This window comes from Poecilia latipinna, unplaced genomic scaffold (assembly GCF_001443285.1).
Source record: "Poecilia latipinna isolate Pla-1442-1.1 unplaced genomic scaffold, P_latipinna-1.0 Scaffold848, whole genome shotgun sequence".
Lineage (NCBI taxonomy): Eukaryota > Metazoa > Chordata > Actinopteri > Cyprinodontiformes > Poeciliidae > Poecilia > Poecilia latipinna.
The window spans coordinates 224,214-250,705 of record NW_015113464.1 but is presented as its reverse complement, the minus strand read 5'-3'; the positions used below and the strand labels follow the sequence as shown (position 1 = coordinate 250,705).

Sequence of the window (26,492 nt, the reverse complement as noted above, 5' to 3'; positions counted from 1 at the left end):
CACATGTGTGATGTTCCTTAAACATTACACAGATTTTAACTCCAACTATGTGCTTTGGTCTGATGAGATACAGATAATGAGCTTTTCATTATCAAACACTCTAGGTTGACCTAATGTATAAAAAAGGAAGAATATAAGGAACTGCATCTTCTGCCAGCTGTTATCCACATCTGTACTTTATGTAAAGCTGTAGGCTTGATTCTCTCTAGGAATCTTTCTAGAGGGCAAAGAATCACAGAATCAAAGAACAAGAGATAAATCAGGTTCCTTTGGCAAAAATCCTTGAAATGGTTTGCCAGTAATCTAGATAGCCAAATCAAAACAAAATGGTTCAACGGATACAAAAACTTCTTACACATTAAATACAAAAATATTTATTAATATAATTTTTTACTAAATATATCTACTCAATTCTTTTTTCTTTGTTTTGCTATAAAATATTAATTTATCGAAAGCTTTTGGCACAATAGATATGGAAGTTTTTGTATTTAAAAGAAAATTTCTGCAATACTTAAAAGCAAAGATATATGGCAGAAGAAACCAAACCAATGCATTCATTTACCACCGACTGGTTTGTGTGCGTTCTAAAATTAAATCCTTCTTGTACCTCAAACACGGTGAGGGCGAATGGATGTCCAAGGTGGTGATGGGAGGACAGCAGCACTTTGCGGTTGTCTCCATTCAGATCCACGCTGGACAGCAGGTGCAGCTTGGAGTCCACCCAGTAGAGACGTCTGTTGGACAAATCTGACAACGTGCAGAAAAGAGATAAAAAATGGGAACACAACCAAACAGGAGAGGAAGAAAAGGAAAGGGAAGCATGGAGTGAATGGAGAAAGAGAGAGAAAAAGGTCAGTCAGCTGAGAAAGGTGCAGGGTGAGAGGTATATAAATGTAATGGCCCTGTAGCTACACCATCAATCTTCTCTGCCATGATGGCCGAGGCCCAGCGCTGAGAAAACACAGATGTGACTGTAATATCACAGCTGGGGGAGGACAGGTACGTGACCTTGAGTAAATTCATTAGTCCTGCTGGACCTTCTTTAAAAGAACGTTTAGAGTCTTACATCAAGTAACGATCCTGAACACAGCAGAAGGCCACTGTTGCTCCACTGTTGGCATTCATGTTGAGGTTAATTTGACAGCTTGCAGTCTATATAAATCTGAAATATCCTTTGGATAAAAGCAAGGGTCAAACGCCTGAAGAAGTTGTCAGAGAAACCGAAACACTAAAAAGAAATTACACTTTTTTTTTCTTACTACTAAACCTTAAGAAGAAAAATCTCCTTCATCTGACTCAGTCACTTCCTCTGCTTGCTATAAATGACCAAGGTGAAATAATTCACTTATTCCCCCCAAGAGAGTAACACAGTGTGGGTCGACTTGCTCATTTGCCTTCTTCTAAAAATAATTTGTTTTCATGAATGTACCAGCAACACCACAATTCCACTGATCGAGGTGAGTGTGTGTGCTTTTTCTTCTCCTCAGGCAAGGGCAGATTGGAGAAATTTACTCTTGCTGCCAAGGGAGTTGCAAAGGATGATGGCAGGTACTGACAGCCCAGAGTGTCGAGCTTATTAAATCAGAGACCACTCGCTGGCTTGATTGATAAGAGACAGATAGAGACTGAAATATAACTATGGGAGTTATTTGGGTTGGACCATCTCTAGACCTATCTCAACTCTACATGCTTGCTTCTTTGCGTGCAGATTGAAGTTTCTGTGTTTTCAGGGCTGCTTGTTTTACCTAAAGGGGATCAATGAACATGTTTTCTTACCCAGAGTGATTCCATTGGGCCACTCAATGTGGTCAGACACCAGAATTTGACGGTCCACTCCGTTCATCCCAGCTTTCTCTATTTTGGCCTGATCTCCCCAGTCTGACCAGTACATAAAACTGTGAAAAGATACATCGATGTGGTAAATGAAAGCAAAGCAATGGAATGAGCCAAACAAAGCAAGACTGATCTGAATGTTGAACACCACAGTGAAATTAAAGAGGGACATCTCATATCTTTTTGATTTCATTATAGTTACACCTGATGCTCAGTTCAAACATTCCGTCTTTTATATAGCAATATAATTAGCAGGAGTCTGAACATTTTTTTTGGTTGTTATGATATTGTGAGTAAACATCCTACAAGCTAGAGCAGGCCTACCTTTTATGTCTGTGTATGCTACATGTCTGTCTCTAAATCCATCTATTCACACATGTAACTACCATGCTAATCGGTTGAAGGGAAAAATATTAAAAACGGAACCAGAGCTGCTACCTGATCGTATACAAGTGTGTCCACTGTTAAAGTAAAATCCAGTTTAAACACTTTTTGAATTTCAACTTTGTTTGTCAAATCTTGGCTTGTTGATATTTGAAAATTTCTCCAAATCTGTTATAATCTTGTCTGTACTGCATGTTGAATTTATCAATTAGGGTTAAAATATCCAGTGTGGATATATCAGACCAAACACTTTTCTTTTTCTTTCCGCAAAATCTTAGGAGAATTTAGTCAGCGTTTTTGTTTTAGAAGAAAATCAAAGTCCTTCCCAGAAATGTAAAGAAGACTTAAAACTCTCAGTTTTAATAATGTCATCATGGTTCTTTATCATCTCAACTATCACTACTACGTAATTTATGCTCTGCATTTTTTGTACCCATCTCCTGACTGATACATTTGCACAATGAAATTATTTTAATCCTATGCCACATGTCAGAGAACTGTGTATGGAAATTCCTACAAAACAGGTGAACATTAATCAATATTTCTATTATCTACATTTTTTCTACCGAATGATTTGTTTAGTTGGATAATACAGATTATATGTCACATTAAACATGGAAAAAGATCTGAAATTATTTATTATGGTCCAAGTTGTTTTTCCTTCATCTTTGTTCTTTTCACTTCTCTCAACAATAAATAGAAGAAAGAGCAGTGTTGATTATTTTTTGATGTTCTTCTGAATCGTGTAGCCATTTGAGTTTGGAGTTGTCCAGACTGACCTTTTATATACACTTTATATTAGTTTTATCCATCCAACATTTATCAAATTTATGCTTTTAATTTTAAAACTGTGCTTGCTGGATTCAATTAAGTAACTGATGTTTGGGCTACTTTATTTAAGCATGTAAAAACGTGAAATTCTGGCTTCAGTTGTGTGTTTTTCCAACCTTGCCAAAATCTGAAAAGCTGTGAAAATGTTCCTTTTGGGAGCTCAGGGTGAAAGTGGTAGAAAAGGAAGATAAAGACTCTTACTGTCTCTTTCCAGAAAATTATAAACTGCATAATACACCATATGGATCAGTTTAAAAAAAAGAACTGCTACGCTATGGAAAAATGTTTCAGGCCAACTTGAAAACTAACGTTTCTTTTAGTTTCATAATGGAACTGGTGTTCACACAGGAGAGAATGATCAAAACTGAGAACTTTTGGTCTTTTGCTCTTTCCTTCAGGCCATTCCACTTAACTGCTGTCCAAAACTTGCTGAACTATAAAACTTTCCTCTCACCCTTGGTGAGGATCCACTGCAATGGCCCGTGGCTCACTGAGCTCCGTGGCTATTAGCACTTTCCTCTTCCTGCCATCTCCCGTTGCAACAGAGATGCTCTTATTGCCAGAGTCTGTCCAGTAGATGTTTTTATGGACCCAATCCACAGCCAGGCCCTCCGGCGAGTGGAGTGAGTCGACCAACGTCACCTGTTGCGAAGAGTCGCTGGCCTTGTTGATGTATGCACTGTAGGACAGGAGATAAAAACTGATTAAACCTCTAATGTAAACATCAGCGAATAAATAGTATTGAAAAAGTATTCATGCCCCTTAGACTCAGCCCCCAATACTTTGATATGCCTAAATAAAGTCCAATTTGACTTAAAAATAGTATACCCTGTGTGTAATTGAAAATCTGCACAATCTGTGAAGGCTTCAGAGGTTTGTGTTAAAACACTAGAGAACCAACAGCATTATGAAGACCAAGAAACAGTAGAGAGGCCAGTGGATCAGTTGTGAAGTCAGAGTTGGAAGGTGCAAGGAGCTAAATACAATGTAGAAAACTTGCTAGATGCTTAAAAAGACTAATGGTTGTCACAGATATTCACCTTCCAGCAGGACAACAACTCTAGACAAACAGCCAAAAGCACAGATCACTGCATATTCATGAGTTAGAACAGCCAAGTCGAAGCCCAGGCAATAATCCAATTGACAATTTGTGGAAAAACCTGAAAATTACTGTGTATGGAAGCTCTTCATCCACTTTAACTGACCTTGAGATATTTTACAACAAATATTTTGTTCTCTGCATGTGCAATATGCCAAAAAATGCAATGCCTAAGAGTATACTGTATATCTGTGACTTTTCAAAAAAAAAAAAAAAAACCTAGAAAACTTTTGTGTATATGAGGAGCTCTGTGTGAGATCTTCTCCAAACAGAAAGATTAGATTTGCCTCCATCAGTAGAAAATATGAAAAAAAAAATGTTTTTTTGTCCTGCTTTAGTTCTTCACCAAGGAAACAGGGTAAGACATAAACACATTATCAGCTCATTCTAAGCCAATCTTATGAAATAGCTGTAAGAGACTACACTCCAACTCAGTTTCTGCATGGGAACATTTCCAAAGGGGCACCAGGAGGAGATTTTTGGGTGGGATGAGCATCTTAACTAAAAGAGAAAGCTGGTGGGATAATTGGAGTGAAAGATCAGGCGGAGATGGATGAAACTAGGATTTGGAAGCAGATTGTCTAGGTCATTGACTGTGTTACTGTTTGCCAACTAATTTTTTGCATATGGTGATAGGGATGGTAGAGGATGATCCCACATTACTATGACATATAATCTAAGGGTTTTTTTTATTATTATTTTATGCTACAGGATGTCAAACATAAATCCAAACAGTCTGTTCCTCTGGGGTTAAATTAGAGCAAAATTGGGGGAGGATGAAATCTCTACAGGTATTAATGTAGTGCTGGCCTGTCTTGGATTTGAAACATAGGTTTAGACTACAGGGCACTAAAAGTGTAATAAATGTCCATTTGGATATTTACATTTCAGTTTTACACTGCATAGAAACAGGGCGAGCGCATAAATAGTTACTACAAACTGGAGAGCAGAATAAACAAGCAATAAATTAAGAACTCAGAGCAGATTGCATCTTTAATTGGCCATACAATTGTTTTCAACATCTCTATTACTGGGGGAAGTTAACAAGACATTGACCCACAGAATGCTAATCAGCATGCAAAAGTCTGGAAAACCACATCACTGTGATGGGGAGAAGCAGCACATGCTTCCCAAGGCGTTAAAAACACTTCAAAAAGAATACAAAGGTTTTACTGAATGCTCAGAATTAATTTGTGTTCAAATATCTAGATATTTTTAGCATACATGTTTAAATTACCTAAAAACAACATGCATTATTTTCTGACATTGGTTTCTCATTTGGATAAAAGTTAGAAGAATGGAAGAAAGAAACTCCAGACTGAACCAAAAACACAACGATCGAAGCTGGTATTTTGATTTTATTTTTAACTATTTGTAAATACAACTTTATGCATACAATGTATGCTAGTTTTCTTTGTCACTTCAACAAATTAAATAATTATTTAAGATTATCAAAATATGACCGTGCATGAATGAAGCAAGTGTAAAAAATGGATGAAACAGACTGACAGCAGCTTGCACGTAAAATTAACAGGAAATTTACTGAAGAAAAGTTTTTGGAAAATGAGGAAAAAATATGAAATAAATGGAAAAAATATGAATGAATAATTAAAACATTATCAAATAACTGGCCAACCTGTTTGAATCACAACAATTCAAATAGGAACTTAAGATAAAAAAAGACAAAACGTAAGAACAGAGGATGAATATGTTTTTAGTATTATATAAAATGCATAAAAAGGGAAAGGGTCCAACTTCATCCGATTTTTTCTCATTCTGCTCTCCTCTACTTGGATGCTTCAAGCCTTCTCCTCTTTTTATTTTCATAAGTAACACATTCAACCCTTGGTTAGAAGCCAAATTTATTCACCAGCTAATTCCTATGTTAATATACACAGCAAGCTGGATAAACTGCATATTTATTTTTTGATGCAACACTCTTAATGTTTGCTTAAATATACTCTTGCACACTATATTCTGTGCTGAAAATTGCATCAAATTACATATTATTTTAGTGTAATACCACATAAATAAATCTGGGCACACACTGCAACTGTAATCATCTGGAGCAAAAACAGCTGTGTTCAAACGTCATTAAATAATTCTCATGCAACAGGAAACTTTGTATACGTCTTTGAAAATGCTCGTCAAAACATTTACATTTATAATGTGTTCAAAAAAGAAAACAAAATAGAAACTAATATGATCAATGACAGAGATTGAGAACAGCGTTTGGCCTAAATGATATAGTTGAAACCTATTTCTTCTATTTAAGATTTAATTTAAGATTGCCTTTTTTTTCCAACAGATGCAAAGTCCAATTAGCTAAGTCATTATGCTATATTTACTCTTTATATGTCTGACTGAACAGGTGGTACCAGATGAAGTTATTTGTTAATGAAGGGTTCCTATCCATTTTTCAAGACCAAATACTTTTAAAACTCTTAAGTTTAAAATATGTACCCTGCAAATACCAAAGGAAGGAAGAAAGGACAAGTAAATGACTGGACATAAACTTGGATGGATGAATGCTTTGACAATGGAATGGGGAATAAAGTTAGTAAATACAAATATTTCCCCATACTCTATTTTCTTTTTAATTTCTTGCAAATACTGTAAATATTTTCATCAAATTCAAGACTGCAGAATACCTCATTCTAAAATGCTTTAACTGCAAAAACGACAACTCATAAACTAGTATTCTCTAGAAAGCCATTTGTACTACAACACAGCTACCAAAGTAGAAAGTTCTCTCTGACATGGCTCCAGACTAATTAGAATAACATGAAACTTTCTTCGGGATGCAAACTCGGGACTAAAGACGAGGCTCGGACCTTCCTAGTGCAAGCTGCGAAACATTTTGTTTTGAAAGAATGAGGTAGACTTAAGGAGAAGCTTGAACAAGGCCAAGTTAAACTGCACAACTTCATTAGCTGAAGACCTTTCAGGGAAGCTACGATGCATGAGTTTATTTACCGCTTTGAAAATAGAGTCTGCTGTAAAGAATGAGTTAATTTGTCCTTCCTCTGTCACAAGCCCTTTAGTGTATCACTGAGCTGATGTGAGCAAAAGTGTATGTGTGCAAACAGATGAGTAATGATGGTGATTATTGAAGCAGTGAAATTAAAGGAAGCATATGGCTCAGCTGAAATGATAGAAGACCCCTCCATACACCTGCCAAATATCAAACTTACACCAACTAACAACTGGACACAAAGTATGTGTAGGTGTGTGGGAATGCGTGTGCATGTGTGTGAGGAAGGACAAACAGCTCCACCTTCCTCTATCAGGCAGATGACACAACCCTCCAGGTGTGTCAGCTTCCCAGCAGAAGGTGTGACAGGTTGAAACAGACAAGATGGATAGATGAAGGGGCAGGACGTGACAGACTCGGTGAAGTGTGCCGACAGAGCTAGTAGAGGTCCAATGGTGCCTTAGATGTGCACCTTGTTCCATGCCCCCATTTCCTGTTTCCGTAGTAGAACCAAGTATTCTTTACTGATTAATGTCTTCAAAACGCAACAATAAAAGGAAACAACAAAAACTTTGTTTTTGTGTCATCATTCAGCTTCCTCTTATTCAGACTCTTAGCAGTTGCAGCTAAAGATGCCCTAAACATACATTTGACAACTAGCAACATGGCTGGGCCATGACGTTTTCCTTTCACTGCTGCATATTTTATTCTCTTCATGGCTGCTTCCATGATACAAACATCAATAGAAACGATCACAGTTTGTAAAGATGGAATTCCTTCAAATTTCTTAACTGCCAGTGGATAAAACCAGTGATTCACTGACAATACAGCCATGCCTTCTGAAGCCAATCAAAACCCAGGGTATTCTTTCGGAGGCTCCCTTTACTCCCCTGCTAATGATGCCCTGGGAAACCACCACTCATATCCAAAATCAACAATGACTGAGCACACATGTTTGTTTGTACCTGTATATTTTGCGATGATACAGATCACACCAGAACATCTTGTTAGTGGAGACGTCCACATCCAGGGCCACAGCATTCTTCAGGGTGGGAACCACCTGTGTGTATTCGCTCTTCAGCAGGTCAATCCGACGGATTTCATGACGATTAGTAAACATCAGGCAAGGGCTCTTTCCTGAAGAGAAGGGAGGAGGGTCAGGTCATCATAAATAGACTAATTAATTAAAATATTTGTCGTTCCCCACATGCCATAACATTCCCCCCATGTAAAGAAGAAAACTGATTGCTGTGCTGTTGCTTGGCTTATCTGCAGGTGACCTGCTGTTATATGAAACAATGACGCAAAATGTGCCTCAGACTAAAGTACACCAACAGCACAGACATGACATCATTTTATTTTTGGTTCAGCCATGTGTCAAGTGTGTTATTGGGCTCTTTTCTTCAGATCCAGATAATTCAAGTTGCTAGCTGGTACACCAGTTCCCCTTAGGCACATTTTTTAACAGACTAAAAGTGAGCATAACAAAAGGACCTCATGTTTAGTGGACAAAAATGTGGAAATTATTTTAGCCTTTGCATGAGGTACCGAGGGTAGATTTCCAAACTTGCATATATGGGAAATTGTATACAAGTCCAGATGTACTAAAATCTTTTGTCAATAAAAATACAGACCATATACTTTCTTTTTATCATTAATTTTTAGGTTTATCTTTCTAGCCTCATTTACCAACTAATTTATTTTACACATCTATTTGTCAAGCTTCCCCCTGTCCAGAGAAGCTGAAGTGCCTCTTAAAGCCTTTTAAAAAATTATAAAACAGCCATACTCATGCACAAACATCCACACAGAGCCATGCTTTAGTTTTGTTCCTAGGCTTACCACGCGCTACTTCACAGGGAGAACATATTACATTTCTACCACTGTTTGGATGCAATCATTTTCCTGTGACTAGTGGGTTTGCAACCATCAATTTCACCCGCTGAGAGAGACAGAGACAGAGACAGAGATAGAGACGGAGCAAGAAACGAACAGGAACAAGTAAAAGTGATGGATGAATGTGTTGTCATAGAGGTTTGAGGAGTAAGGGGATGTAATTGGGAGAGTGGAGGTGGGATGAGTTGAGAGAGAAATCAACAATCAGGTAGGTAGAGGGGTAAAAAAAAGTGTACAATGAGTTGAGTGAAAGAGAAAAATATAGGAAAAAGTGATATTTTTCTGTGTCCTTTGGTGCATTTTTATATACCAACAGGAATATAATGCTTTTAATCCCAAGATTAAAATCATATTCACATCCCTGGAACATTTAGATTTAAAATAACTTTTGTTTAACAAACAAGTCAATTTTTGATAGCAGGCATCTCATACATCCATCCATTTTCTTACACCCTTGTCCCCAGTGGGGTCGGGATGGGTGCTGGTGCCTATCTCCAGCGAGACATTTCAGGCAAGAAGCGAGGTCACCCTGGAGAGGTCACCAGTCTGTCGTAGGGAACACAGAGGTAGACAACCATGCACACACACACTCACACCTAAAGAGAATTTAGAGAGACCAATTAACCTGACAGTCGTGTTTTTGGATTGTGGGAAAAAGCTGGAGAATCTGGAGAAAACCCAAGCATGCACAGGGAGAACGTGCAAACAAGACACCGGGCCGGGAATCGAACCCCAGACCTTCTCGCTGCAAGGCAACAGTGGTATCAACTGCACCACTATGCAGAGGAGCATCTCTCCAAAGGTAATAAAATAATAATTTGAAAAAAAGGTTTTATGCTTTTGAAGAAAAGTCATTAATTTAGAAAACTGTGCAATGTGGCAACCAAAACAGCTGCATATACATATGCGGTTTCTGCATGTGTATAAATTATTGGGTGTTTGGTTGCAAAAACAGAAAATATAAACATCACATGGCTACAGTTAAATCTTCTCTCTAAAAGTGAGACATCACTTTTAGAGACAGTTAAAACTCTTGAAAAAGTACAAAATCATTCAATGTCAAGGGTCAATATGGATATAAAAGTTTTCAGAATTAACAATGTATAGTATTTTGCAGACAAAAAGTAAATAAAATAAAAGTAAAGTAAAGTAAAAGATGAAAAATTGTGAGATGAGTTTGACAACACCGGGTTGTATCTTTGGTCCCATGAGCCACCACGGGAATAACCTGACCACAGCTTTAAACCCAATTTGAAAAGTGTGTTCTCAAACTGTCAAGTGTGGCTCACGCTGCTCCTGGCGCTGTGGCAACGCTCCCAGTACACCACAGACAAAAGATAAAATAAGTAGGTTTGTTTGGTCCACAGACAGTTTACAGATTGGTTTCTGCAACGTTGCAACAACCTGTTCTGTTTTTTTTTTTTTTTTACTGTGCTGTTAGTGAGGCTTTTGTAATGTCATTCCCTTGCTCTCAAATTCTTTCATTGCTTACGTGTGTATGAATACTCAGATTGTTAAAGGATAAAAGAAATCCACAAAGCAACTGATTTTTACCTTACAGTATTTTTCTCATTCATAACTAATGAATTTTCAGCAGGTAATCAAACAAGGAAAAAGATTTCTGTTTACTTCTCCTCATCCTTTCTCATTCTCTTGTTAACACACATACACACGCACACATGAGGTCTTTCGCAAGTTGATGAGTCGTTCAGTGGCTGCACACTCAAAGTTTATGGAAAAACACCGACTGCAATAAGTGCGGAATAAAACTTTGCTCAGGGGACGTAATGGGCGCTGCTATGTATCAAAATTATTGCTCCCAAACACAAATACCAGCTCAGAGAAGAAAGCACATAATGACTCTGACCTGAGACTTTGCTTTTAATTAGTATTGCTAGACTAACAGTTACTGTGAAATTAATCTGGGGAGCCATAAACTGCATGCTGGGATTTGCATAAAAGAACACACAGAGTTGGAGATTTATTTGGATTTTAAGAACTATTTAAAATGAATTTATGCATCCCAAATTCAAATATACTGGAACTTGGCCCACATCATATCAGATCACAGTGTGTAATTCTGCTCCATCATGAGAGACTTTTATTTGTGTACGAATTATGATCTCTTTCTGTCTGAAGAAACTAAATGCTATATATATGCTGATTTCTGAGGACGAGCGTCTAGGAATGATGTGACGGACAAATGGAGCTTCATTAAATCCTCATTACTTCAGCTTCACGGAGCTGGCATTTCTGTATTTACTGTCCCGCTTCTGTGCTTTCCTTTGAACAGGAGTTAACGTGAAGAACAATCAATAATTCAGTCATATTTTAGACTCTCGCTCTTCTTGTCTCCTTCGGAACGTTGTGTTTATTGGGCACAGAAATATTCATGGAAATCATTTGTCCATCCAGCTTTTTTTTGCCGTCTCTGCTGCTATAGAGCTTTGACTCTAACAAGAGCTGTTTGCTCTGCCTAACGGTAATAAAGATTCACACAGAGAGACACACTGAGCAATCAATGGGGGTTTTTATGCCACTTAGCTTCAGAGTGAGGATATGTTTTCTGCTTTAAGCACTCTCATTACCAGACCAGCTTTCCCTATAATGACTTAACCTAAGACGATAATTACCAATAACATGCTTTCTCCCTCATTTCATGTTGAAAAGTTAATTTGCTGTCTAAGTCATTTCAAAGGTACTGATCAGGAATATGCAAATTCTGATATTCTTTCATTCTTCTTGAGGTATGGCTGTATAAAGCACATCTTTATTAAAAATAAACGTGTATGTTAGGTAGAAGTGTTGGAAAAAAAATGTCTGGACTTTCTTGCAGCGATCATGAATTGACCAAAGCTGGTAGAGATCATCAGTACCCAAAAATTGTTTTACAGCAATGGGTTAACCAACAAACCAACTTACAACATATAAACAGAGTGGTCAAGTGTTTAACATGAACAGCCATTTTTCACATCTTCATACACTAGAACTTACAAATAAGCATGTTTTCTTGGTTTAATATATTACGCATAGAGCAGAATTTGCCCTACAGAGGCATAAAATTGCTAGACTGCTTATTCATTCCTGCATTGTTCATGTCTTTTAGCCGGCTGTGCTAAAAAAGATGTTTTAGCAATATATTCAATATAATAATAATATTTACTATCGCATGCCAGCACATGACCACAGTTCATTATTTGGGTGAGTTAGGGAGAGTCAGACTTTCAGTGGATAACTGAGTAAATAACATTTGTTCCGTTTTATTTTTTTGAGCTTTAAACCAGTTTATCATAATGAATGTAGATTTGGGAATGTACATGAGACTGTTGTTTTAGAAACAGCAACAAATCTGATCAGTGCATTTCTATTTATAAGTCACTTACTTCAGGTCCTAGTCTGCTATAACTTTGTCTATTTGGATTCTCGCCCTCAAGTTTGGCAATAGCGCAGCATTGCTGCTGATATATTCAGCGCACACGTTTAGACCTTAGATCAAATCTCCTGTTCAATACACTCTATTCAACAAGTAACTAGGTTGTCATCAATTTATTAAGTGTATTATTTATCTCATTAGAAATCTAAATCAGGATTCATGTTCAAAGAGAAACCATGAATATCTAAATTCTCAATTAATCGAACAGTGCTTTTATTTTGAAAAAATAAAATAAAAGTGCATTTCTAAAGTTATGGGGTTTAGAAGTGATTGAACTGGTTCAGCGCTCACCTATTGGGAACAAATCCACTGCATTTTTACTTCATGATAAAGAAATGCATCCCTCTCATTGTCCAGCCCATTCCAGAGCATAGGATTATATTTTTTATTCATAACTCTGCTCAGAGAGCTCTTGCCAGCAAATAAGGGTTACAGACCCTGCCTGTGTCCTGCAGTGAGTGCAGACCCTTTACCCACACAACATCTTTCTCCTGACACCCCAGGGAAAGCAGAAGCGGCTGGCTGCAAACTTGCCATTATTGTGGAGTAAAGAAAAGGATGGCAAATATTTATCTTTGAGCAGATTGCTGTGCGGGCCCTGCATACGAAACAAGCCTCTCTTTTCAGAGTCCCGCTGAGTGAGAATGGTGTAGGATGTCACATTGTAGTTAGGGGTGCTGGAATGGATGAGTAATTGGTGTTTATACAAGGGTGAGTGTTGGTGTGTGAATTTGCTCAAGTATATATGGGATCATAAATGGATTTTGGTGAGAACATCAAACTGTGGCAGTGTGTATGCCTTCTCCCGAGTGAATAACTGGCTTACCCACAGCTTTGCAGGTCTTTGAGGCAGGGTCCATTTCGTAGCCTTCATAGCACTCACATTTATAATCCCCTTTGTAATTGATGCAGATCTGACTGCAGGCATCTGGGTTCTCACACTCATCTATGTCTATGGAAAGAGAAATATAAAGAGAATGTAAATTGATGCAAAAATATATATAAACTAGCTACAGACAATGTAATATATTTTCAGGATATTGCTTATTTAGAAAGTATAAGGAATTTATTAGATTCACAGATTACACTTTTCCTGATCAATACCAATTTCAGATTTTGCTTGAAGTCTAACTTTCCAATTCTGAATGCAAAGAATAAAAACAAATCTTTATTTAACCTGCTCATCACCAATCAGAGACGATCAAGAAAAACAAAAATAAACTAAGTTAAATCTTCTTATAATAGTTCAAAATATGTTTAGTAAGAAACAAGACAAACATTAGGCTGCAAAAGGAAACGATAGACTGAAAAGGAGAGTAATTTCATTCATATATTGTGAGCAGCTGTGAAGCTTCCCATAAGACCAGAATCATTTTGATGAGGCAGAGAAAAAAAACCTAATAAATCAGTTGCATCTCTGTGTGTACAGGAGAATTCCCAGACTCATAGTCTTGCCCATCTGTGCCTCCTGATGCTTTGTCCTTCCTCCCTGTCTGTGCACCACTCTATCTGCTCTGCTCAAAGACATTGCTATACAAGATCATCTAGTTGAAAGCACCCCAGCACAAGCACAACTGACATTTTCCAGTTTGCCTTTCATGTTTGTTTTCTTTACATGTAGATGGATTGGAAAATCTCACTAGAATTCAGTCAACAAAGAAAAGAAAAACCTTCAAATTTGTTTTGTGAAAATGCAAGTCTTTATTAACAAAACATTCTTTAATATTTATTAAAGGTCTTGCTGAAAATTATTCACCCCAGCCATTGTTTCTCCACATATCTAAAATCAGGTTTCAGGGGCAACAAGATGGAGAGGGAAGCCACACGTTCCCCTCGCAAGTGACATCCTCCAGCTCAATATTGGAGATCCCAAGGCGTTCCCAGGTATGATGGGATATATAATCCCTTCAGTGACTTCTGGATGCCAGGGAAGACACTGAGGGGGGATCCCAATGAGATATTCAAACCATCTCAACTGACTGCCTTTAATGTGGAGAAGCAGCAGCCCTACTTTGAAGAAGATATTGGCATGGATATCGCAGAAATCTATTCCCAATCCATGGTGAAATTTGACAAACTCTGTTGCAAACAGCAAACCCAATAATATTAATTTTGTGTGAGCAACATTTAGAGTTGCAAAACAGTGCTTTCCTAAATATTAAAGATGCTCGTCGGAATGGGGTCGACAAATTCTGAGACTGGAGTCATTAAAAGCAGCAGTTTGTATGTTAGAGAAAAAAACCTGAAATATTATCACATGATTCAGTTTGATTTGTTCCAGCTGCTAGTTTGTGTATTTTGATAATAAACATAATTTAGAGTGGGGGATTATTAATTTTAGGTCTAACTGGTCGAGGTTAAAAATATGATTGGCAAAACTGCTTTTTGGATTATGCATGTTTTATTAGAATAATTGAGGAGAGGTAGGATTCAGACTGGGTTCCTACACAGAGAATCAAAGGGTCACAATAGACAAGCAATTTGAATATAGAAGGTATTTTTTAAGAAAAAAAAAAAAAAAAAAAAGAGGAATGAAAAACAGACTAAAAAGGTTTAGATGATATTTTGACTGGATGAGCTCAGACAAGCACCCAGGTTCACGCCATTAAAACAGCAGTATTCTGCATAAAATACTTTCTTTACCTCCACAAGTCTTTTTGTCCAGGAGTTTGTACCCGGAGGGGCAGTCACACTCATAACCAATTCTCCGGTCTCTGCAGATGTGGGAGCACCCGCCATTGTTGTCTGCACACTCGTTCAGGCCTGCGGAGAGAAGAGCGGCGGGGCGGGAGGGATGGAGGAAAAAGGACGGACAAGTGAGCGGAGGAACAGAGGGAAGTGAAGAGCAGCTGAATATTGATGAAATAACTCTAGCAGATTTTTTGGTCAGAATAATTCAGGCTGCAAAGCACACAAAGAAAACGCTGGACAGAAAGACAAAGCGGCCCAGATGGTGTGTGTGGATAGTTTTAATCAACCTGCCAGTCAAGATAATTCTACCCTGTCAAGTGTGTCTGTATACATCAGAATTTCCATTCAGAAGGCCAGTAAGCTTAAAAGCCATAGAAATGTGGCAGAAAATTGTGTTTGCTTCAATTATTAGCTTGTTCATAGCTGGGGAGTTATGAACAGTTAAAGAACCCATTCTTAACCAGGTACCACTTCACTTTAACAGCCAAGAGTCAGACAAGCACCTCCACATTTCTTTTTGTCCATTTCCTCCTCTTTTTGTCTACAAGAAGACCTGATTGGATTCTCCCCATTTTCCCTTCCAAACCGTTTTACGTCTGTTTCTGCACCGCCGCTTATGTCCCTTTGTCTTTCAATCACCCTCCAGGGAACCAAGAGAGATCACTGCAGAGCTGAAGCTGGTACTTCATTACAGATTTACATTAAAGATTTAGGCTTAAGGCTACAGGTACAGCTGAGGGACAGAGACTTTGAGTGAGACAGAGAGACAATGAGGAAAGAAGCCAAGAATGACTAAAAACTTGGTTAGAATAGTCTTTAGGTGAAATTAAAGTCGTAATTCATCCTGTAATAAATGCACAAAAAAAATTAATCTGTCAGTTTTGCTAAAACTATTGTTCTGTTCATTTTATTCATGAAGGTGAAGATTAATAAATTATATCACTGAATTGTTTTTACTTTTAGTAATTTAATTCAAAAAGTGAAAAAAATATTAAAGAATTTCATTAAACATAGACTGATATATTTCAGTAATTTACTTATAATACATTTTGGCTTATAATCATTGGATCCGTAAAGCAAAAACCAACTGAAATATACTTTTGTGATGAATTATGGACATGTTATGAGGCACACAATCATGGGAAAGATTCCTGGTTTTATAGTTGCCCTGTACAAAAATACTGACACACCCAGGAGGGTAAGGGTAAGCCATAAAATGTCATTGTTAAAAAAAATCTCATTAAAGAGAGGAAAAGTGTTGTGGAAAATGGTGCAAAAACTAGAAAACTGCAAAGCAAGACCATTTGAGAAACTCACAAGATTAACAAGAACATACATGCTATCATTTCCTAGTTCAAAATGCTTTTAAAAGGTGAGTGGCATTAGCTGAATAAAAGTAAAAAAAAAAAAAAAGGTTTAGCACTACAGCAACTTTGCAGAAAGTTCTGTGGATGTTTAGGAGGAGTTTGTAATAAACTGACAAATGATTTCTAGGATTTAGCTTTGAAGGCCCATTTCAACAAAAATGAAAAATAAAAACAGTGCAGTAAAGACTTGAAATTGTTCAAAATATTAATTTGTGATGAAAATAAATTGTATGTAATATCAGTGATATTGGGTAATATAATAACAGCATATACATATCTCCTTACAGGTCAGAGTGATCTCGAAAGACAACCTGCCGTTATAAAATTGTCTATTCACATACAGTAAAATGACGACATACTCCACTTCAGAGAAAACTTGGCACAGTGCAGCTTCCTGAGAAACTTAAGACACTTTTTTAAGCACTCTAAGACAATAACTTAATCTGAAATTACAGGAGGTTCCTTACATTTTTTTAAATAAAAAAAAAAACAAACAAACTTTATTGATCTCATTATGAGGTTGGATGTTCCATCTGTCCTTCTCTGTTTGCTTTGCATCCAATTAGAAATGTGTGATTAGAGATCAAGATGTGGTAATTATGTGTGACAAAGTGACAATCTGCATGACTCCTTATAGATAATGTAGTGCAGTCACGTTTTCCTGCTCAAGATTGCAGTAAGAGAGAGCAGGGCCTCTCCGTTCTTTGATCACGACACACAGCTGAGAAGTGTCCTAATTTACCCAGCCTTGATCGAATGAATCTCCCGTTTCCATGAGAAGCGACCACCCACACAATTTAGACTGCTCATACATTTGCAGGTATATCACCCTGGCACATCTGAGGTGGTGAAAACTGATAAGCCTCAGAATATCTCAGGGTTTTGTCTGTTTGAAGTGAGATGATCTTACCGCACTCTTTCACTGGCTCATCAGACCAGTCTTTGCAGTCTTTTACATTGTCGCACACCTTGCTGCTGTCGATACACTCTCCGTTCTTGCAGCGGAACTTTTTTGGTCCGTCACACTTTGTAACTGGAAAGAAAATGGAAAAAAAAAGGGGGGGCAGGGGGTTACTTTGTATTTTTATTTTCGAAAATTTAAATGAACTAAATTTGTTTAACAGTTTTTGTAGTCATAACAACCACTCAAAGTGCTATTACAGTAGAGTCACATTCACTCAGCTGGAAACAGAAAAATGAGCAAAATGTAAAATATGTATTTGGTGTTTGAGTGCCTTGATCAAGGCCACATTTACATGTGACCGTAAATAATTTCTGAACTGAACTGACAACTTTCTAAACTACTTCTCCCACTTGTCACACATTTAATTATAGCCCTGTTTCACTAAAGCAGCTTCTTTGACAAGTCTTCTGTATTCTCTACATGGCTAGCTGCGGACAGCTGCCATTCCCTGGGTTTTTACAGTTGTTTCACTCTCTATCTTTTCTGATGATGGTGCAACACAAGCTTTTGATGATGTTTTATAACATAACCTTGCTTTGAAGTTTTTCAAAGCCTCATTCCTAACTTGTCTGCAGTCTTCCAGGATGCTATCAAAAAAAAAAAAACTAACTAAATAAAAAACATCTAAAAAATTATTGTGTAACCAACACCAACTTCATTTACTAATTCCTTGTCTTCTGAATTATTTGTGCAACAAAAATATATTTAAAAACTGTGACAACCATATATAGTCTTTCTTCCATGCTACATTTATGTGTTATTTTGAGTTATTTTTAATCACTAAATCCTAACAAATTACATTAAAGTTTGTGGTTTTAAAATGACAAAATGGGTAGCAGGGATTTTACACAGCAGTGGATTTAAGACATTTTAAAGTTTATAATATGTGACATTTAGCTCCTTGTTATCCACTAAACCAACATATGTCTGTTAGTGAAATACTGATATTGTCTTATTGTTTTGCACAGTGCTGCAGTACAGGGATATATTTGGTTAGTCTAAATACAAAAAGATTTTTATTTTTATGTCCATACTCCTAAGTGGTCTTTCTTAGAGATTATCAAGCCATCTGAGATGTTTGTGCTGCATATCCCAGTGGAGCTCATTAAAAATATTAAATAGACAAATGTTTAGGGTAAATAAAGTAGAATCAAACAACTGAAGAAATCCTGAAGCTTGTTGCATGAAAAGAGATATTGCATTTGTGTTTAGCTAGAGAGAATAAAAAATAAATAAAAATAAAACAGCATAACTTAGATTTTAAAGCAAACATTTCAGTACCCGACTAAGAAGAAGTATGCATGTGATAAGTTACCATTTACACAGCCAGCCTCATCGCTGTAATCCGGGCAGTCGTGGACTTTATTACACTGTTTGGTGCCATGGATACAGGAGCCATCGCCACACTGGAACTCATCAGGTCGACATGTAAGCAGCGCTGAGGGGCACAAACACAACACAAGGAGCAATTAGCTGAACGTTAACATTTTCACAGCAAAAATAATTTTAAAATTGAGAGCTTGTTGAGGATGTGCAATTTTGTGCATTTATTTTCTATTAAATGTCAGGGTTTGCACATCTAAAATGAATCAATCTTCCAACCCTCATCTGCACACAGATATTCTCACAACACAAACAGAAAGAAGGGCGTGTTTGTGCTTCAATGTGCTAATACAGACATTTGTTTGGTCTTGTTTTAACAACGGAAGGAGGGTTTATTCCCCTCATTCATCTTTTTAACTGGCTTTTTAATTATTCATGTGCTGTGTTTTGTGCCAGCTCTACTGAAGCATGGGGGCAGACATGATCAATAACTGTAGTCTACAGAAATTAGCAACCTGCAATGACAGTGACCACAAAGATGGCATAAAACATGGCCACACATGGCTTACACACAAAAAAGTTGGTATTTAGACATTTAATTACACATTCAGATAAAGCAAATAAAATTCAGCATCATAAAAAAGGCATAAAAAAGGCGTCTGCATACTTCACAGGAGTTTAAGGCACACTGACTTAAACTCCTAAATAAAAATTCAAGACAAACCTAAGTGTTAATCCTAAACAAGCACAAAGTGCAAGAGATAATCCTGCTCCATCACAAAATGTGCTGATTCTCTCAGCCAAATCATTAAGATCTGAGCTCAGCTAATTATGATAATTCCTAAGGATGAATAGTAATGATAACGGATTGCCATCTGTGGAAGTGCTGGCAGCACAGAATATCAACTCGCGACCATTTCTCATTTACATTAACCTCCTCGCAGCCTTTTGACAGGGACTTCTGTCAGGACGTCTCCGAACTAACCCTCCAAATTTATTGGAAAAAAAAAAAAAAGGGGGTTGGGAGTCATTATTCCCAGAGAGGTGGAGGGGCCAATGCGGATTACACACAGATTCTCAGATCTCTGATTTACTTTGAAATGTGGCACCTCCCTTAACTGCTCCACAGTCTCATTTACATTACACAGAAACCCAAAACCATTACATCTTGTTCTACATAAAGCTCCAACCACCCACATTTAGTCTTCATGTAATGAGCAAGCAGGCAAACCGATTCCAATGCATATAACATAACCAGACCTTATCCATCATCTATGCAAGGATGTTGAACCTTCTTAATTAGCATAAGTCAGCTTTCCAATTATGGTTTGCATTCAGATTGTTTTGTTAAACACTTTTCAGTCTTGTTTTATTAATAAAATCAAGTACAGACCAAATTGTTTTTTATTCTAATTTTAAAGCTGTAACTCCTTCATGGCAGTGTTAGACCTGAAAAAATAAGCTTTAAAACAACTTTTGCAACTTCAGTGCATTTTCATTAGTGACTCAAGCAGCTTTAGAGAGTCAAAGTATTTTCTGCTTAATTAAAAGCCACAGGTTAATTATACATGTTCTGTTTCTAACAAAAAGGAGGACATAGAGTCACAAGTTAAATACTGGGACAGTCTAATCAGGATTAATTAAATAACAAATAGGCAAGTTTTTTTTAAAACAACAAATTGGTAGATAAGAATATAATGGAATCATATGACTTTTTCACTTGTTAAGGACTGACCAGTTACTGTCTGAATGGAAATTCTTAACCGTGAAAACAGATTAATAAACATTACCAGATTATACTCTCTGGTTAGGACACCATTGCTGAGGGAAAAAGACACATATCAGTATCAATGAGATTTAAGACACTATTTGAAAGAAAACTGTTTTCAAGGACATGTTGAGAAATGTCTGGTTCATCCAGTGGGGCAGTGAGAGAGAGCAAGACTTTCAGCAGGTAACAGGAAGTTACAGAAGTTCAGCAAACAGGACTCTGAAATTTGTCCTGTGTCATGCTCTGTTGGCATCCTTTCAAAATCTCACAGTTCAAATAGAAATCTACATTTTCTATAGATGAAAATGACTTTTTTAGGAGTAATGTCCAAGCTAATGATGGTGTGTGGACGTCCGTCTAGATATTGTAGCTTGTCTAGTCATTGCTATTCCAATAGAAACCGTAGACCTTGTTAGCCTTATGTTACCTAGTAAGTCTATTTCGGCTCGTCTGCTGGTAACGAGCTCTTAAAGGTTTTCTGCTCTGCTGGTGGCAAACAAGGAGGAGGCAGATGAAAGCTTGTAGAACTTTATTCCTTTTCTTCGCAAGGCGAACAACGAACAACGAGCTGCACAGCTAGAGTCTCTAAAGCAGGGGTCCCCAAACTACGGCCCGCGGGCCGGATCCGGCCCGCCGCCACATTTGGTCCGGCCCCCTGAACAATACCAGAGAGCATTCAGATTTTTTTTCATCTATTGTATTTTCCGGTTTATATGTGGATTTTTCTTCAACCACCAGGGGGCTCTTTAGCTGTGGGTGTTTTGTTTTGCATGGCGCATTGCTGCCATCTGTTGGACTTTTAGGGAACTGCTTGACTTATGTTAAGTAATCAGTACTGTTGTTTGCTAGTGGTTAGAGCAGATGAACACACGTGTCTGTTATGAACGCCCCATTCCAGGTTGAATTCTTCAAAGCAATGCCTGTAAGTAGCAACTTATACTTCAAAACGAGCCTTTATGTTAACATATGAGAAATTAATATATTATAGTTACATTGCCTCAGTGGAATATATACTAGTTAGTCCCAGTGACCGTTTCACTCATGATTTTTGCCCATGTGCTTTCTGGGTAAAAATCAATCGAGAAACACAGTCTGACACCAATGGTGAATGAACCATTGGAATCCTGTCTCCTTTCAAATAGATTTTTAATATCTGGCTTCATTTTCAAATACTTCACTGACATTTGAGCTTAGTAAAAACATGTCCACGCAGAAAAGGTGCTGTCCACTCTATCTGGTAGTGTTTAAATATGATGTGTTCACTCTTTGGAAAAAGATCCGATTTTGAGGTCACTTAACAGAGCCGATCATCTGAAAATTGTGCAATTCCGGTCACCGATCAATATCTCAAGGTATGTCTCTGCCATATTTGTTTTTTCTTAGCCTCATGCTTTGTATTTATATTTATTTGCAGTCTTGCCACAGATATCTGCTGATGATATTTAGGAGCTGTCCGGGTTTCAACAGTTTCAAATCAAAATGATCAAAATGGTTTGGTGTGAGCAAGCCTAGAAGTTCTTCACCGGTCCAGATTTAACCTGTTTATCTTGTGCATAAAACCCCACAAATCTGTGTTTCTAAATGTGAGAGCAGATATGTTCTCACTGCATATCTGCTCTGAGATATGCACAGAACTCAGATCTTGATCGGTCTGAGTTTTGTGGAAGCATTCATCACAGTGTGGCTGTGCTCATATCATGTCTTACATGCGAAGCTGCTGTGATCTCACTGAGTGGTGTGTGGGAGTGTGAAGAGGAGACCAGATGGGGGTCTCGCTGGATGAAGGACCCTCACTTCCCACTCACACACGCGCACACACACTCAGAAAACACATACGGTCAAACGTGGCGCTCTTCTTCAGCCTGTGAAGATCACATGGTTGCATAGCAACACACCCAGGGATCATGGTGATACAGTTAGCGGTGATCTTCCTTCAGTCATTTGGTGGCACATTTGTCACAAAGTCTTTGTTCAAAATAAATTACAGGTGAGCCTTTCATGTGTAGACATCCAGTGGAGGAAAGCGACACACATGAACAATTATACAGCAGGTCATGCATTTCTACTGATATCACATCCATACAACAATGAGCTCAACCTTCAAAGAGGGGCTGTGCATAGAACAGATAAATTACATGAATTAACCATAACAGAGCATTAGGATAGCATAATCTGTTATTAGAACTAGCATCAACTTATGTAATTGTTAGTTCAGATGCTTTAAAATGTGCCCTGACAAAGAAACTATTCCTGAAAATAAATCAGTTATGTAAAGAACATTTTAAAATAAACTTCATGATCTTTGTTTTAATAAAGTCAGCCCTTAGTGGATGGGCTATTTCATTTGTTTTTCTAATCACTCAGAACAGCGCAGTATATGCTGATTTGCCTGGGGGAATACTATATCACCCTGTGGCAACACAGACAATTGTTAGCAGAATAAATTTGGTCTGTGAGAGATTGTTTGATAGCAATTATAATGACAACATCAGCATCCTTTTATCATCCGGCTGTGTTCAGCACTCATTTGTCAACCCACTCATCACTCCCAACTACACAAACACTGATACAGCCACAGCTGACTTACGACAGTTTGCTTCATCCGATTTATCTTTGCAGTCTGCATCGCCGTCACACTTCCAGTGCATGTGAACGCACTCTCCACTGCCGCACTGGAACTCGCCCGGGCAGCCGGGTTTCTGGGGCTCCGTCCTGCGGCTGCAGCGCTCCATGGACTCGTCCGACTTGTCTTTGCAGTCTGGGTCACCATCGCAGCTCCACAGGGCGGGGATGCATTCAGAGTCATTGCAACGGAACTCGTGCTGGCCACAGGTGGGGGAAGAGCACTTGTCCTCGTCGCTGGCGTCCCCACAGTCGTCGTCACCGTCGCAGACAAAGATGGGTGCCACACACTTTCCGTTACGGCACTGGAAATCTTTGGAGGGGCAGGCCTTTTCATCTGAACAAAGGATGGGACAGGGAGACGAAAAGGGTTAATAAGATTCCCTTTAATATAATGAAGTAGCTTATTTTTAATTAGTGCATAAACACCAATCAGCCACAACATTACAGGTGACAATTATACTCTGACAATTATAATATCACAAATTATCATATAACTATGCAATTTTCTGATGAGAACACTTAGTAGGAGAACACTTAGTAGGAGGTTCTTAAAATGACAGAGGCCAATTTCAATGTGCCTGATGCAAAGTCATGTTTTGTTTGAGTTGTTTTGTATATATAAATCATTTTCATAACAACTTAAGGTAGTATGGTTACTCGGTTGTGTTATAAAATGCCACTATGTTCCCAGAAAATAGAGAGAACTTCTCCTATAGAGTAGAATTTAGGTCACTCACATTTTAGATTTGCTGACTGTATTTAGCAAACATATTTTAAATAAAAGAGACTCGAGTTATTTTTAACTTGAAGAATTAGTTCAATTTCTGGACTTTAACAGGACCATCCTACAAAATAAAAGTGCTTTCATCCAAATCAATTTCTCATCAGTTCAGTTGTATGTTTATGGTCACCATCCAGCTAACAGATGAAGTAAAAAGTTTCTTTCAGAATTGGTATTTAGTTACAGCAATGTTCCTTTGAACCTCCACCAATCGGAGACTTTTTACTCTGCAAAGGGCCTTTAAGGCAGGATGCTGCCACCACCATGTATCACAATAGGGTGGCACATACACTTAGCACTAATGTGCTTTAGTGTATGTGGAAATGTATCAGAGCCAATGTGAGTAAGGATGCAGATGTTGAATTTTGATTGCATTTATTCACAGGAATGCTATGGATGCAACACCATGTCTTCTCTCCAGATAAAAGCATGCATCTTTAATGAGCAGAGGACAGTTGGAGGGGTTTCTTTTAGCTTTTGAACTTCTGAGTCTTATATGTGTAAAAGGAGGAAGTCAGCTGAAAGCAAAAATGTTTAGTTTATTCACCTGAAGTCTGATAGAACAAAATGGCTCATGTGAAAAAAAACAAAAAAGAATGGAAGGATATTTCAGTAAGGAATGAACAACTCAACAACTGAATGACCATAAAAATAAAACAATGACACAATGAAAGAACACCTGTTATGACTCACAAAACATTTGTTCCAAAAACTATAAAGTTCTCTCTTTCTCCATTGCTCACCAAACAATATAGTGAAAACATACTGTTATCAAAAGGCAAAGAGCAAATGGATTGAAAAAAATCTAGTGTGGAAAAAAAATGAGAATACGTCTAATCCGGGACACAGCAGCAGGTGCTGGCTTTAGTACATGACCTTCTCCAGTAGTGTTTTGGCATGTTTGCACAAAAATACTGGTGGAGAATGTACAGTCATCCTTGTCTTTTTTATGCTCAATTTAAGAAGTTGTCTATGTTTCACTTTAACAGGAAAAAATTCATTTTCTCAATTTGCCACATGAAAACAGTGACATTTTCTAGGCCCAAACAGGTTAAACAAAAAGTGTTTTTAGAGCAGCTACTTCACAATATCCATCCTTCACCTGCCCACACTGTGTAGCTCATAATGATAACAGGCAATTCTGTTGCTTGGTAGTGATTAGAGCTAGCATGCTAATCACCCCTGCTCTCAAATCAAAGTAATTTAATAATTATGTAATTTAGATGAGTGAGCTTGTCTAAGGAGTTTCTGCAAAGAAAATCCTCAAATATCAAAAGATATTTTGTGTATAAAATATGTAAACATATTCCAGCTAGTGACAGTTTACCATTACTTGTGTTAAATCCTTTTGTTTTTTTTTCTGCTTCAAAGAGTTTTTCATTAACAGCAGGCTGTAGAAGTGTTGGCTATAAAACAGTGAAGCATGGACAAGAAGCTCGACAGCATTGTTCCCACTGGGGTGCTGAACAACAAGAGACTAAAATCTGTTCTGAAATGCACCACTGTAAAAACAATCAGCAAGATTGTTTTTACGGTCCTGCTGATTGAAGGAACCATCAAAGACATTTATGACTGTTTGAAATTTTCAACTTGCATTAAACTATTAAAATTTTTCTAAGAGTAAAAGTAAGTATGAGGTAGTTTGGTAATAATTGTCAAACTGATATAAGAAAATCTGAAATGCATAAAAACAAAATATGCATAGTCTTATAAAATGTTTGTAATTTTTTTTTACCACTTTGAATAACAAACAGAATGTTACTGGAATCAATTGGAAAATATGTATGACTGTATCATATTAACCTCTTTATTGTCAAGTACCTTGAGATGACGTGTTGTGAATTAGCACTATATAAATAAGCTGAATAGAATCTTCCTAATCTTTGATCCCAACAGGAATCAGGTGACTTCTATGATGCATAATTTGTAAAACAACAACAAACACTTAAAAATGAAAAGAAAAGTTGGAACCTTAAATCCAACTAGATTGGATGGGCTTCAGCTAGCAAGTGGTACAAAGAGACAAGCATTTCCAATGTTCAAAGATTCCAAGAAAAGATCTGTTTTCTTAGTGGTGTAATGAGATTTTATGGAAGAATATTTCTCACCAAAGGGACTCATGAAGCACCATGTAGTTGCTGTCAAACATTACTTTGTCCGGCAAAATATTTCTAATATCTTATGAGTCTCGGATATTAAGGTAAGTCCTTGAGGCTTCGCACACTGTTTGTATCCATGCTTGAGACATGAGACACAAACAGAAAGAGACAGTTTCTTTCAGAATTCAGATTGATATATTTTGAACAATTTCCTAACATTCTTTGAAACAATTGTTAATATTACACATTTTTCAACACAATAGAAATATAAAATCTTATTAAAGAACCCAAATCACAATGTGGTAAATTATTTTAAAAACATTAACAAAAAACAAAAAAGCAAAAAAAAAAAAAAAAAAAAAAAACCCCCCACATTTTCAAACCAAAAAAAAAAAAAAAAAAAATCTAAAAATTTTTTAAA

General features: G+C 37.4%; 1 protein-coding gene across 1 annotated transcript in view; it reads right to left on the bottom strand.

Moving 5' to 3' along the window:
* Window positions 1-511: 511 nt before the first annotated feature.
* Window positions 512-26,492, bottom strand: part of LOC106956844 (low-density lipoprotein receptor-related protein 8-like) — a 151,647-nt gene continuing 125,666 nt past the window's right edge. The window contains exons 5-13 of the mRNA XM_015047912.1: window positions 23,154-23,525; window positions 18,788-18,910; window positions 17,419-17,541; window positions 15,094-15,213; window positions 13,277-13,402; window positions 8,087-8,258; window positions 3,503-3,727; window positions 1,777-1,895; window positions 512-747 (exon numbers count right to left, since the gene is read on the bottom strand). Of these exons, the coding sequence (XP_014903398.1) occupies window positions 512-747; window positions 1,777-1,895; window positions 3,503-3,727; window positions 8,087-8,258; window positions 13,277-13,402; window positions 15,094-15,213; window positions 17,419-17,541; window positions 18,788-18,910; window positions 23,154-23,525 (1,616 nt within the window). The remainder of the gene's footprint in view (window positions 748-1,776; window positions 1,896-3,502; window positions 3,728-8,086; window positions 8,259-13,276; window positions 13,403-15,093; window positions 15,214-17,418; window positions 17,542-18,787; window positions 18,911-23,153; window positions 23,526-26,492) is intronic.